This window comes from Euwallacea similis, chromosome 11 (assembly GCF_039881205.1).
Source record: "Euwallacea similis isolate ESF13 chromosome 11, ESF131.1, whole genome shotgun sequence".
NCBI lineage: Eukaryota > Metazoa > Arthropoda > Insecta > Coleoptera > Curculionidae > Euwallacea > Euwallacea similis.
In genome coordinates, this window is record NC_089619.1 from 3,339,101 (window position 1) to 3,354,517 (window position 15,417).

General features: G+C 36.9%; 1 protein-coding gene across 1 annotated transcript; it reads right to left on the reverse strand.

Moving 5' to 3' along the window:
* Positions 1–11,372: 11,372 nt before the first annotated feature.
* On the reverse strand, positions 11,373–15,171 carry LOC136412321 (alpha-amylase-like). The gene is made up of 5 exons (XM_066395349.1): positions 14,962–15,171; positions 12,714–12,859; positions 12,481–12,662; positions 11,887–12,429; positions 11,373–11,816 (listed from the first exon to the last, which is right to left on the reverse strand). The coding sequence occupies exons 1-5, from the start codon at positions 15,130–15,132 to the stop codon at positions 11,407–11,409; spliced, it is 1,452 nt and encodes a 483-aa protein (XP_066251446.1). The 5' UTR covers positions 15,133–15,171; the 3' UTR covers positions 11,373–11,406.
* Positions 15,172–15,417: the final 246 nt, after the last annotated feature.

Consider the following 15,417-nt stretch of genomic DNA (forward strand, 5'->3'; position numbering starts at 1 on the left):
TTGCAGAAACTAAGGAAATTTCCGCGGGAAACATTCTTATCTCTTGAGGATTCAATGGGTTTAAACATGCAAATTCTCCTTACTAACTAACAACTTCCCGAACTTTCCGGTCCTAGTTGGAAAGCGACCTTTGCTCTCAGAAGCAGTGATGAAGGGCATCTGGTTTGGATCCACTAAGTGCATTTCACGAGTATTTTCATTAAAAAATTCATAGAAATTTGCAAACAATGTAAAATTTGAAATATGAAATTTGCTCTGCAAGTCGATTTTGCAATTTTACTTCTTACTTCACACTCGGTCTACCTACCTCTGCACAAACTCTTACAAAATAAAATTATTATAATCGGCCCTAAAGTTTTCGTGAATTAATGGAGAGCCAGCTGATGGAATAAGGATGGAAGATTGCGATTATTCCTTCTTCAGGGTAAACCTCCGAGGAATTGAATATTAACTGGAACTGGGGACTAGCTTTCACGGTGAAGTCTTTAACTATAGAAGAATTCTGATCAAAATGAAGAAAATTCTGAAAAGCTTTGAGACTTCAATCAGTGCTAGTGAGAGAATATTCTAGCATTGGATAGACGTGTTCTTGGTTTTAGTTTCCTCTTACAATTTTTTGCAAAATAATAGATTAATCATCAGTGTCATGTCACAATTAATGACGCCAATAATTAACATTTTAATTAGCATTTAAACGCTAATTTAAATTTTTTCCAGATCCCGGATTTGCAAAGGCATTAATCAACGCTGCGTATGCAGCTTAACACGAGTAACACAAAAAACGCTAATGCTATTGCCTAAATACTTTAATCTAATAACCCCTGATGTAATCATTTTTCCTTAGCTCGTCTTCATGAAAAAAATTCTATTAGTTAACGCACATGTTTCTCGCTTATTAAGCCACCGCCAAAAGACATAAAACCATTAGCAACATTGATTTCAGGGGAAAAAACGTGACTCTAATACGAGTATATTAATTTTTACTTAACATAGCTATACGTTCACCTGCAAGAAAAAGTCTATAAATGATTTAAAGCATCAACTTACGCGTCTAAGGTCACCGTTTTTAAGAGTTCATTATCAAAGCCTTGACGAATATTACCTCATAACGCTGACCTGAACTTGTTAATTGATAGGAAAGGTTTAGAACGAAATCATTTCCATGACAGTAATTTCCATGTAGTGAATCAATTTGCGCGATTCTTATAATGTATTCATGACGTTCAGGTTACAGGTAGAAACTCAACAGATGATCAACAATAATTCTCGGAAATTTCTGTGTTTAACGTCGATATACAGCAATAGCCTTAAACACCAAAATTGGGTTTCTTCCCTTCCATTCAGACCTTTATTTAAACTGACAAGAACTCGAAATTGAGTTAGGGTGCACCGGACGTATAACTCCAGGGCATCTGCAGAAGTTGCCTGAATTTTCGTTTTCAAGACGCCACGGGCGGCAGGGCAGTTATTTTAAGGGGGATGTTCTTTGTGTCCCTCCGACCCAAATTGCTTATCCAAATGGTTTCCTGCGGGAAGACTGTAGCCAAGTGGGTACAGGACCAAAGCGAATATAATCGTCACAGTAAATTTAGATTATTATCCCACTTTCGTGGCAGGTATTGTGGCGCATTGCTGATAAAAAGTTTCCTACGACCATCAACGAAAGTAAACGTAACAAACGGAGATAGTAGTCGTAAAAACAAATGATAACACATACGTGCGTTAGGAGGAAAATTACAGATAAAAAGAAGCTGAACATTAATAAATCCTACATAGAGCTAACACGAAAAATGATATTTTATGAAAGAAAACCGGCTTCATTAGGTATAATGACCAAACACCGATTATGGACCTCAAATCAACCAAAAGCATCGCCTACGCGGTCCTGATGAAAGTCATCATCTGCAGATCTGTAAAGACGAAGTGTCGCCGGCACGCCTTTGGCTCGATTCGCAGTCGGAGAGGCTTTGAACAATTTTTTATATAGTCCATGCCCATGCGAAAAATCCGTGTACGTAACTCGCAAGAAAGTTTTTAAAATACGGGCGTGAGTGCCGAGCTCGCCTGACGCTCGTGCGTAATGTTCGACGCTTGCGCGTTAAGAGCTACTACATTTTTAGCTCATTGCATAATACAGTTATAATTACAGATATTACGTAATTATTTAGTTATTATTAGTTACTAATTTAGCTACTTTGATTGAGTAATTTGAAATTTTATCGCTTATTTAAAATTATTAAAAAATATATATAAAAATATTATTAATTTATACTTAAAAAGGCAGCAATTTCTAGTGCCCAAATTAAGAGCAGGTAGGTACACTCGTATGCTAATTGCAATTGAATAACCGTTTTTTGAGTAGTTTGCGGCAGGTTTACTGGATATGAACCTAATCATTTTCTGACTTTATCAATAAAATCGGATGCATGCAACATTTGAAAAGCCCGATTCCGAATCGATCCACGGGCTAAATACAACCCTCACAAAGATTTTTCCATTTACAAAGCAAGCATATGCTAAAATATTCATGGAGCGACACGTCAGCCCCGTGTATCGACCGGGTTGGTGGCCGATTTGGATTCATCCCCCAAACGGTTTGTTTCGTTCAAGGCAAAGCAAGGCGAATACAGACAGGTAAATATTATTATACCATAGACCTAAGAATAGAATTTGTTGAGAGATATTTTCAGCATGGGATTCAAGAAATTTTGCACGTGGAATCATGTATGTGAATTCGGGTTAAAGTTTTTAGGTAGTAGAGCATGGAACTAGAATTTGTGGGAATTTGGGATTTTTTGGAGCTGAGCGAGGCCAAAACTGACAACAACAATCACTTTCCTGAAGAAAATAGATAGTTTTTACTGAGTCCAAAAAACATTGATATTTCGACAAATTGCTTGCTGTTAGAGATATATCCCTCGATGCAGTAGCCTGATTTGTTAACAAAACTCTGGAATTATTAACTCTGCTGACAGGATGATCGAATGTGACTCGTGGAAAACTTAGATGAAGAAGAATTTTCTTTGAGGATTGAGATCCCTGATCAATTCAATTGTAATGTGATTAAGGTAAACTTCAGCCTGCTCCGCTAACAGTGACCAAACCAACGATTTGGTATTCTTCTTGTAGACTCAGCGGTGGTTTTGGTCCTGTATAAACATGGTCTTGATCATAGCACATTGCGCAAGACCGAGGCGGCTTCTCAAAGCCTTTGAATGCAGTTCATCATCAATGGGGCGCTATATGAGCCATTCAGTCCCTTTTGGTAACAGAGAATGACTTAGAGATGTCAGTGATGATTGTCCTTAAAAAGCGAGAGGATTAGTGGCGAAGATTTCCGCAAAATATAATATGAGAACCGCCGGGAAGATTGGGAGCTCTTTCTTCTTTTTGATCTCATAACTGATTGACTTTGGAATGGAAACGTATACTTCCTAATGGAAATTATAGTAATTATATAGCTTCAAGTTTCTATGTCTTTATTCATTCTATGTAAAAAGATCTATGTTTAATTCTCTTTAGCCGTCCTTCTAGGTCCTCATTACGCGTGCTGCGTTCATGTATAATGACTGACCGGAAATTCCTAAAAAAAAAAATCGTGTTTTATTAACTTTAATGATTGAACACTATTGACAACACATCCATTCTCCTCGCCACTGGTAAAAATCTCTAACAGGATCTGTTGTAGAAAAAGCCGTACCATTTAATTACCATAATTTGCTTTGTTGTCGTCTAGGGAGCATAAGCATTTCTATTAAAAGTTGTTTCACTTCATTATTTGTGTGCAGTCAGTTACTTAACAACTTTAACCTATTAGATCGTAATCATTAAGTGTGAACATATTGAGATTACATTCGTTATACGAGTATATTATAACCAACATCATGCGAGCTTACATTTGACGCTGGTCCGTATTTATAGACCTGACAAAGGATCAAAGGATTCTAAGACCTTTTTAATATAAACGAACATAAGGGCGTTAAGGTGCGATGAATTAAGGTTCAACCATTGAATAGCACGCCTCAAAATTAATTTCTCACCTGAAAAAGAAGCAGTGGTTGATATGAACTGTGGAACTATTTTACGTTTACGAAAAGCTTTTCAGGAATTATTTACGTGAATTCAGTTTGATTTCCAGGTTGTTTGCAATAATTTATTAAAGCTTAAGTGGAGGTGATAAAGGTATGACACGTAAACGCGTTATAGGCGAGAAGAATAAATTACATGTAGCTGGAAATTTGACGTCGAGAACATACTTACTATACTGTTACGAGGATGGTCCCAGAAGTCTACTTAACACTTAAAGAAAAAAAAATTGGAAAATATTACATTATGAGTTTGGAAATAGAAAATAATCTGTAGGAGCTAAATCTGGTAAATAGGGTGGATGAGGAAAAAGTTCGAAACAAAGTGCGTTGTCATGATGAAGCGAGATTTTTTTTCGTCAAATGCGGTCGCTTTTTCCTAATTTCTTCACTCAAACGCTGGAATAAATTTGTATAATATTCTCCGTTTATCGCCTTTCCTTTAGGGATGTAGTCAATAAAAATTATCCCACGTGCGTCCCAAAAAACTGACGTCATCATCTTTCCTGTAAATGGAACGGTTTTCGCTTTCTTCGGAGACGATTCTTCCCTTTGAGTTTTTGTTCAACTATGACACCCATCTTACGCACAGCTTCTTTATATCCAATTGTTCAGTCAAAATGCGACATACAGTTCTTCTTGAAATACCTATTATGTCTGTTAACTCGCACAATTTTAGCCGACGGTCTTCCAGTACGGTTTTGTGGGTTTTAACCGCAGTTTCTGGAGTGGTCAGTTCATTGGGTTGACCACTTCGGAGTTAGCCTTGGCAGCTCGTACGACTGCGTTTAAATACTGTCACTCAACATTTTACGGTTGTTAACGAAGGAGCAGATTCTCCCGGAGTAGAATCTAACTCCTCTTTGAAGTTGGATGGACTAAAACCTTTCAAATGAAAGTATTGAATCACATCAAAAAGGATACAAATCAACGTGGGACCCTCATACTTTACACATAAGCTTTTTAAGGTTAGGTTTCTGTAATATAAGCAAATTTTTAACAAAAAATCGCCATCTATATGTCAGATTGGATACTTCTGGGACTATCCTCGTACGCAACCGGTCATCGTCTCAAAGAGATCTCGACAATCTAAAGCTTATTTTTTTTATGAAGATATTTATTCGGATTCGCGTCAAGTAGCGATAAAAGTAAAGTTCTAACTCGAGGTTCCAATGAGTTTCCGATTTCTGCGCAACCGGTACTTGCTCAACACAAATACCATATTCCCATCAGTTTCTTAAAATTAATAACAAATTGCGATATTTAAAATATAATTAGATTTAATTAAATTATGTATGTATTCTACATGCAGCATTCACGAATATGAATTATGAAACGAGGCTTTTAGATGTCATTAGTTGAGCGGAAACTTAAACAGAAGTTTATTGAGCAAGGCGAAGTAAGTATTTGCAAAAGCGATTAATTTCCTTTTATTTTCAAAGGCTTAAACCACTTACGATTTCTACTAAAAATAATTGGATCTATTATAAATATTCAATGGCAAGATGATCATGACCATTAAGATCACAATGACCTGCGAGCGCTATGACCGCAATACTCAAACACCAATATCGTGTGACGTATTAGACTGTTTCGGGCGAAAAAATAGCAGAAGAAATATCCCACCCCGGATATTGCATAAGCACAAAGGTAAAAGCTTGAATGTCTTCAGTTATTATCGAAAAACTTATAATTTCCTACTTTCTTCTGTGAACCTTAACACCTTACAGTGTGCTAATTGACATTCATCCTGAACATTCATTTCTTCAGTAATAACGTCACGAGTTATTAAATCCTCTTTACTGCTTGTCAATTTGCAGATAAGTTTATTGCCATTATCAAGCAATATCTTGAATGCATGATGTTGGCAGAAATCACTAGTTTGGTACAGTGAACCAGACAGTAAAGGGAACATGCGAAAGGAGACAAATTTAGATAAAACTTGACAAATGTATAAAATTTAATCAAATATTATCTGGTAATATTTGATTGATGGCTTCATTTGAGGGAAAAACGGCATGGCATTGAAGAAACAAATTAGCTTAATTTGGTAAGCACACTAGTCCACCGGGTAACCCAATTCAAGAAGAATCATGATATTCGTAATCTGACAGAAAACGTGTCCCACTCAGCTTGGCTTTTTTCAACATGCGAATCTAAGAAATGTTTCTGCTTTTCTTTATCATGAAATATTTTATGTTTACTGCTGATCCCTTATCATAAGAGAAGTTAGTAGCGCTCGCTTTAACCTTTGAACAACAGTGAAAGGAGCTACATGATTTGTTATCACTACAGCAAAAAACGCCCATCACTCTAACATTATTTTGTGATGATCTATATAAACGAATCTAAAGGATTCTGGATGTTCTTAAATGTTAAGTGAATTGTAGAGACTTTTAAACCAGAAAGGCCCGTCCAAGTAAAAATATCCATCAGAATGGGGCTCTGCCAATAAAAATAATATTTTGGTGCACAAACGAATGTGTTGGCCTCAATGATGATGTGATGGATTATGATTTTTCCTTTAATGAATAACATCGTAATTAAATCTTGACTGGAGGAAGCTTACGGTAATCACCATATGCCTAGGAATCATAGGATTTTCGAAGAACTTTTCGGGAAATGATCACTGCCATCAGTAGTCCTAAGAATAAAGTCTACAGATTCTGGGCCAAGTCCTTATTCCCAAAATATTCGAAAGATAAGAGCTACAGATCTTCCATCAGCCCCTGTAATAGTTCTTATTTTCAAAATATTATAACAAAAACTCATCTTGTAGTGTTTACTTTAGGTCCTCAAATAAATAGAGAAATAAGTTTTTTTCAGGGCTTCTTCATCAGGAAAAATCAAGTGAATAATAGTCATTACTGACCCCTTTGCACAATGATATAATACTCAAGATCTTACGCCCGAAACCACCACACGACCAAGTCCTGTCTGTCCACGTATTTGCGACACATCCATCAAAGAACAAACTCGTAATAATCCTCTTATAATAAATATTTCACCCAAATTACACAATTTATATACACACTGCTCTTATCTTTCAGTATTAATCAGAATCCTGAGACAGAAAAGGCAGAGAACCATGAAACCCATGCATGGCATCACAGTTGGTACGAGAAAAAAAGATATTTGTGTCGAAATTACTATTTGCCCATCCATTCTGCTGCTGCAATCTTCTATTCGTCTTCTTCTGCTGCTTCTTCGTCTTCATGAAATCTGTGTGTTTATTACAGCTTATTACAGTTAATGCACGTTTAAATCGAATTCTGTTAGTCAACCATAACGAACTATGAACTTGGATAAGATTGATGGTTTCTAGCTTGAAGAAACTTCGAAAGAATGCCTGAACTGCATTGAATATTGAGGATGTAATCCCATCTCATGGTAATAGGGACGATTACAAATTGTTCTCATAGCAAAATCCATTGTTTCTTAAAGAGAGTAAATTAGGAGATGGCCAAATAGGGGTGTTAATGCGTAATCTGCTATTGAATTCACAACTGCTTGGTAGCTAATGGGAATTAAACGTGCAGCAATCTCAGCTTTCCGAATTTATTTATTTAGTTAAAACAGCTTATCCCTCCTTATTCTGACTACCTTGGCTGCCTAATTGACGAACATTTCCAAGAACGCAAATAAGGACAATAAGGGCAAAAAATAATTTCTAAGAGACCAATCAATGACTTATTACCAATAATAAGACTGCGTTTGCCAGTACTGAAGTCATCTTTAACTGTCACTCGAGCTAAGGTCAAATTTTGTAATAACTTCAGCTCGCACGAATTATTATACCTTGAGCAACCCATATTTTGCAAAATTATTTCTTGATGGTTATCGATGCTTACTTACCCGTCGTTTGTAAACGAGATTTATTGAATGAACGAGTTTCGTAGGAGGAAATTATATTATTAAGAGAGACATGTGCAATAGCAGATCTGCTTTATGAAACTGGGTATCAGCACCATTAAAGCGCTTAGAATAGTGACGTAAAATATATCAAGAGGTACTGATTGAGAGATTAGACTGTGACTAGTTACTTTGAAGTGTTTGTCTTTTGGGACAAAATATCTCGGGAACTGAAAGAGTCCTTCATCTAGACCAAATGGTGGAATACTCAGCGAACTATCGCTTCATGCAGACGGAAATCTGATTCTTGTCCCCACTTATTGCACTTACCCAACATGTTATTAAGATATAATTGGAGCATTTTTGGGACGACTCCTTCAGAATTATTGGCATCAAATGCACTGGATAGCTGTCACCCATGCGATTACTTCGACAATTACCACATGTACTTACGCCGCCACCTTCCTGAATAAGAGTACCCTGATTTCTTTCATTGTTGTCATTATTACTAGAAAATTTATGGATGATGGCAGATACTTCGCCACACCCTATACTAACCAATCTGTGCACATTCATCATACTTGCGTCGTCCAAATGCAGCCCCTATATAATAAACCTTGGCCAATATCTGACAATACTAATCAGAATCTTCAGCAGCTGTATCTGATCAAAAATTCAAGTGTTTTTTAGTCAACTTAAATTAATAGCCATTACTAGCTATTCAGAACGTCCCGCAGCTACATCTGCTGCTCGCACTCTCCATGGCTGCAATGTGAATTGCTAATTCATTCGATAGAAAATCCTGCTGGTTTAACCTTCAAGACCTGCAACAGGGGCATTCTATCATGTAGCTCTATAAAGCAATTGGTTCTTGAGTGTATCCATCCTTTAATCTATTGCCTCTCTTGTGAAGGCCAATCAGCCATCATGCCATTATGCGATGTATATTATCATATCATAAAAGCACCTGCGTTCTTCTATCTCGGAGGGATTTTTTTTCATAAAAAAACTCATAAATCACTTGCTGATTTTTTTACCATGAAAATTATCGGTGTTTTTTTTTAAAGTTCTTCTGAACACATTATGGTAATTGGAATTTGAGCGATCAAACGACATCCTTCTTGAGCGTTCCTATAAAACCAATTCCCTATGAAACCAAACTTTTAATCCCGTCAAAATGAAATTCAAATCCTTTTCGAATTAAACTTAAAGGGCCTTATGAAATTTATGCAAATCCACTCATCTTTTGGTTTCGGGACAACTTGAATTGTTCCAGGGCTGAATGGCACTTGACCTACCCCTTGTTCAGACGCGAGGGTGAAACTGTGTCCCTTTGACAGTTTCCCTCGAGGGCGGAAGTTGTTTGTCTCGGTCTGTGTGTGTGTGTCGTTCAATTGGGGATAACTTTGAATATTTGGCGCTAATAAATAATAATTTATCTATCCATTGTTAGTGTTGAACGTATTTTCCTTGACTTGTATCTGCATTACTGCATTTTTGCAGTCTTAAGGTGTCATTATCGTCGAACGATATATTTATAGAGAGTGTTTATCATACAATGCATTCGAGTTTCGATGGCAATGAACAGCACAAAGCGACAATTTTGCCGGGCAATTTTCTCTTTTACAGTCGACCGACTGATTTACGTTGTTGAATTAATTTTAACATCTCAATCGTGACTTAAGAAATAGGTATACTCACTCTATTTACGGTATAACCATTGGTGTTTGCAGATGAATCTGGATTGCACTAATGGTGTTGATAGTTCAACAGAGCAAATATTTATGTATTATATGGGATTTTCAATTTATGACCTTAAATGTGAATACCTCCACGGTGGTGTCATCAACCTAGTTGTCGCTCCTATATTTGTCCATTTGAAAAGAAGATTCATTTTCTGCGGGAAATAGTTTGAAATTGGAAATAGTTTACGCATAAATGGGTATGATGGGAGGGCTGCAAAGTAGATTTGCGGCCCTTCCAATTGTTGCAATTGAGTGTTACAGATAGAGAATTAAACTGAGCATAAATGGTCGGAAAATAGAGCGGATAATTGAAGAAATTAAACAAGAAATTACGTTTGGTTACATACTATATCAACATATTGATCTTCACTCACAGTCCAAAATTACATTTCATTGTTTGCTTAATTTCTACAATTATCTGCTTCGTTTTGAAGCTATTTATGCACAATTTTGCCCGATCTCGTCAAATCTAACTGAAATAATTAATTGCGACCGATGGAATTGCCGCAAAGCAGATCGTTTGCAAATTTCCATTCAGTAATTTGATATCTCAGTTCATATTTACTCTACGTTCTTCACCGGAAACGCTAAAAATTCCAAGCTTAAAACATTCATCTATGGCGCTTAGTACAACACTATGTTAGTGTCTTTTTGCGGAAAACTAAATTTTGCAAGGAAATAGCTAAGTTTTCTCTAATCCATCATCAAATCAAACAAACTGCAACATTCAGGATTTCCAATTTCCTCCCAGTACCCTCTTATTTAATCCATAAAAGGATTACTTTATCCCGATAAGTGCAATTTCATATATAGGTAAACATAGAAGAAATATTGATTTTGGCGCATGAACGAACATCCGCCACCCCCACCTACGGGGGCGGTGCTGGTTCGAGGGAGAGTTGCCGCCCCCAGTTTGTCTTCGATCGAGCGAGTTACAGAAAAAAATTAAAGGTCAACCCAAAGTTTGGTTGCATATGATAACAAGGAATTACAAGTTTTAGTGGATAAATAAAAGTTTATTTAGCGGACCAAAGAAAAATCTGCTTTGTGGTCCAAGTTTGATGGATGGGGATAACCAGCAAGAAAAGCTTCTTTGAGCCTGAGCTATCAGGCCTGAGAATAAATACACGGAATGATTCATGTAATTACCTCATCAGAGACAAAACGTAAAATATTTTTAGATGATGTTAGGCGTGGCATGTCGCTTAAACACCTAGTAAACGTTCATGTGCCTATTCAAGCCTATCAGCCCAATACAGCCCTGATTTTTAAAATTAAATTAAAAATTCTATTAACAGAAGTTTTGAGGATTAGAAGAACTGAGCAAACATCAGCAGCGTCGAACGTTCCCAAGGGCAGAAGTTAGGCAAACAGTTGTTGAACGACACGAATCATTCGTGTTGGCCTCACGTTGTGAAAAAGATTTCCTTTTTTTACCATTTTCAGTACATCTCTGATTTAGCAATAACTGAAAAATAACAGTAAATTAAAGAATTTATAGATAAACGTTTGATATATAGATAGACTGATCCTTTACAAACAAGATTAGATTACTTTCTATCAATCAATGAACTGCAATGTTTTTGATTTGTTGATTGATCAACGTCATTATACGCGTTTCTTCCTCCTTCACTCATCGTCAGCCATGGTTAAATAAAAATGAAGAAAAACGAAAATAGTCACACCTAAGTATCTTACAAACCTTATATTTATTGTTCTAAAATTTACAATTTAGCATTGACATGTAAAGCAAGTGCAGCTTCAAAATCTCCACTGAAGATCTGGACTTGAGCTTGACCTCCGCTCACAGTGACACTCTTCCCAGTGCATTTACCATCGACGAAGCTTCCAGAAATCACATCGCAATAGGTACCATCAGGTAGATCAGTTGGAATGCTAGTATCAATATCTCCTTCCGTTGTAATGGCGATAAATCCTTTGTCACCTCTACTGAAAGCAATTTGGTTGTCTCCTCCAACCCACCAGTTGGTCAATTCAGTTTCGGCTACCACATTTCTAAACTCAACCATGTTGAAAATTGGTGACCAACGATGTTGGCAGATCCAGCCATTGGTACATGTACCATCTTCGGCAAAGCCTGGACTGAGGACGTCGTCTCCATTGGCAGGGGGACCTGCACAATTTGAGTAATTGTTGTAATTTGATATGATATGATTGTTATTTGATATTGTATTGAAACTTACCTTGGTCACTATTATCAAAATCATACGATGACATGACCTTGGTTATACCGCTGTATGAGTGGGCTAGCATGAAAGCAATGGCAGCTTTGTAGGACTTATTTTCTTTGTAGTTCAAGTAGCCTGAATTGGTTCTTTCAGTATCGTGGTTGTCTATGAAGACTAAGGTGTTAGCACCCTCCAGAAGCCCCCACTCTGTGCCCCAACTATTCAGGTACATCAGAAGGTTGCTTCCCCTAAAGCAGGGCGCAAGTTCAGCTCCATATTTGAATTCGCAAACCCTTCCGAAGCTGGTATAATCATTATTGTTAATAGGATCAGTTCCAGTATCAATAACCTCTTGGTAGAAAAAGGCTTTAGAACCTTCAGGGAAGAAATCAGTATTTAGCTCGTTAATGCTTGAAAACATGGCTGATAGATCATCTGGCCACATGTGCTTGGCTGCATCGACTCGAAATCCGGCTACTCCAAGGCTGATAAGGTGATTCATATATTCAACAATCTTCTCTCTTACATAGGACTGACTTTGGTCAAGATCTTTTAGGCCTAATAAAAACATTCTAAAGAATATTATTGATGAAAATTGAAGAGATTTACCTGAAAGTTCGCAATTTCTAATAGAAGTTGCATCATCGAAATTAATATCACAACTGGTATGAAAGTTGTCGGAGTGATAAGGAACTGCTGGATAGTCTTTGGTTGATGGATCGCAAGTGTCTCCAGCACTACCTTGACCTATTGATGTAGCCATGTGATTCGCCACAAGGTCGACATAGATTCTGTGAGTTTTGAGTTGAGTCCAAATTAAATGTCGTTTTAGTAATTATTACCTAATTCCCACGTTGTTGCAACGTTTAATCATGTCAGCTAAATCTTTCTCTTTTCCAGATCTGTTGTCGAGTATATAGCTCACTGGTTGATATTTTTCCCACCACGGTCTGCCATCAACCACTACACTTTCGCTGGGTGGGGAAATCTAATCGCCCAAAGAAAAAGAATGTTGTGAAATGCTGATGTGACTTTTAAGAAACTTATTGTTAAATCGAGCGAAAGGGCAAAAATTAAGATATATTATTATTTTGACTAAATTCGTCATCAGATGATCTTTTTTCTTTTAAGATTTACAACGAAAATTTTAACTTTATGCAAACAAACATCCCAAACCACTAAAATTTGATTCAAATGTATGCTTAACTACTCAAGTCACCTGAAATTTATGTTACCTCACGATTTACCTACGAGACTCTGGCTACCCATTAGTAGACTAGAAGGTAAATTTTTTGTCCCCTGCTAACATAAATCAAGCTAATCTAAATGCACATAAAAATATCCCTTTGAACGGGGATTTTTGTCTCTAACAAATGGAGACACAAAAGCGTCTGTAACTAAAACGTCGATAACTTGGAATTAAATGATCCTGCTCTAGATTTTTCAAAATTTTTATATATAGCACACAAAAGCGATCGTTAGAGTGTTTGATCATAGAAGCGTATCAGCCAGCTTTCAACATACCTAATAAATTTTAAAGTTTCTGAGGAGAAAATATATCTAATTATTTATCCCTATGGGAAAAAGTACTCCAACTCTGGATAATTTAAAAAGTCAAATTGTACATCTTTGTTATATCCACAGAAAACTCTAATGTTTGAGAAACTGATGAGCTAGTTTTAAAAATTCAAGAAGGATTATGAGCTGTTGGAGACAAAAGATTCGGAAATTATTGACTCTCACAATAAAGTGTTCCACTTCTAGATTTTTTTCTTAATTTTAATACTAGGTCTCTATCGTATCTACAAAATCTGGCCGGGTACCATATTGGTCTGTCGGATCCCGTACGACCACCGAAGTAAAGCGAGATTGGACGTGATTATCCAATGGATGAGTGGTCCGCAGGTAAAGCACACGGATTTTCTGCATCACCACAAAAGGAAAATTATGCGCCCTTCAGGCAAAATACACGTTAGAGGCGCGATATGGGGGATCAACACGGAGAAACAGCAGAAGACCAGCAAAAAAAAATCTTATCTTACGCTGGCGATAAAATCACCCCTCAGGGACCAGTTCCCCGAGTCCGCAGAAGAGGGAGATAGTTAGGGTACTTTCTTTCAATTTCTAAAGTTTTTAGTGGGTAAGCTCCTCGGCAAATCCTACACTAATTCGGCCGACAAGAAGATAAAGCGGAAAGGGGGGGGGGGGTCTTTTGAAGATTTCCTTTGTAATAAAAACGTCACATCTTCTAAAAATTGTTGTTAGCGAAACGGAGATTGGAGTCTATATTAAATTTTTTGTTCTTCTTGTGAAAAAGTGCTCCAGTATTGAAATTTCCAAATTTTTTATATCCACAAGGAATTTACATTAAAGTCGTTCCGTAGCTACCAGGAGCTTTTCCGATTATGTATAAAAGACATTTCAATATCTGTTGTGACCAAAGTTTCCTGAAACTTTTTTCTCGCTGAGAAAGCGCTTCTGGATTTTCTCATAATTCCGCGTTCACATTTTTTCCTTATAAAATATGGCAAATTAAATTGTTTGACGAACTGAAGCGTATCACCCCCTACGCAAAATCGATTAGGGTACAAAAAAAAACATTTTTAAGATGTAAATAATCCATTGTTGACTCACCGGACTCTGATCCGTATAGTTCGCAATAGCCTTCCACTTATTAGATTGTTCTTCTTGTTCTGGTAAATTTCTCAACATGAGCAAAAAGGGATCGTTTTAGCATTTTGAGCACACCTCGATGATGTGCAAAAAGGGATGGATAGAATGAAATGAAGATGGCTAACGACACACATTTAACCTGTGGATAGGATTTAACTTAGCTTAGCCGAATTTTAGTTATTATGATTATCCAGGCTAATTTTAACTATAATATATTCGATATTTTTTACACACAGATGTTCGGTGCTGAAGAGTTCTTGGGAATATAGAAAATTTACATCACACTCATATATCTTTTTTCAAAGCATCAATCAGAAATCTATGAGCTGTTGATGCTCACAGTCCTAAAAATCCCAAGCTCGCTCATTCGCCAGCTAATTGTATTTTAATACCCATGCAGTTTGCAAGAATAAGTACCTGAACACCTGCAAATCCTTTCTTGCTCAACCAATTCTCGCATTCAGCGGCAATATCCGACCATTTCCATTCAAACAAGTGCACTATGGTATTCTTCCCTTCGGCAAAATGGGGTTCGTGTTGGGCCAGAGCCGCACTGGCACACAAAACTAAGACAAATACCACTTTCATGCTGCTCTATCTTCAAACACTTAGATTGGTCAAATGAGATACTGCTCGTAAATACTTATATAGAGTTGTTTTTCCCCGTTTATCAAGAACGTTGTTATTATTTTATCAATCCAAGTGGTTTTCAAGTGCGGGTTTCTCTACAGCGATACAGTGTGGTAGTCATATGGTCCTGATTTAGGTATTTTTGTTGCCTGATTATTTCATATTTGAAATAATTTCCCTAAGACAGAAAACCGGCGACATGAATAGTGTATAATTACGATTCTGTGTTGGCTAAGATCACGA

Excerpts from the sequence above, each read along its gene's own strand:
- LOC136412321 (XM_066395349.1), bottom strand. The coding sequence starts at position 15,132 with ATGAAAGTGGTATTTGTCTTAGTTTTGTGTGCCAGTGCGGCTCTGGCC. Across the intron at positions 12,663-12,713 it reads TGCAACAACGTGGGAATTAG|AATCTATGTCGACCTTGTGG; the intron begins GTAATAATTACT and ends CAAAACTCACAG. Across the intron at positions 12,430-12,480 it reads TAGAAATTGCGAACTTTCAG|GCCTAAAAGATCTTGACCAA; the intron begins GTAAATCTCTTC and ends TGTTTTTATTAG.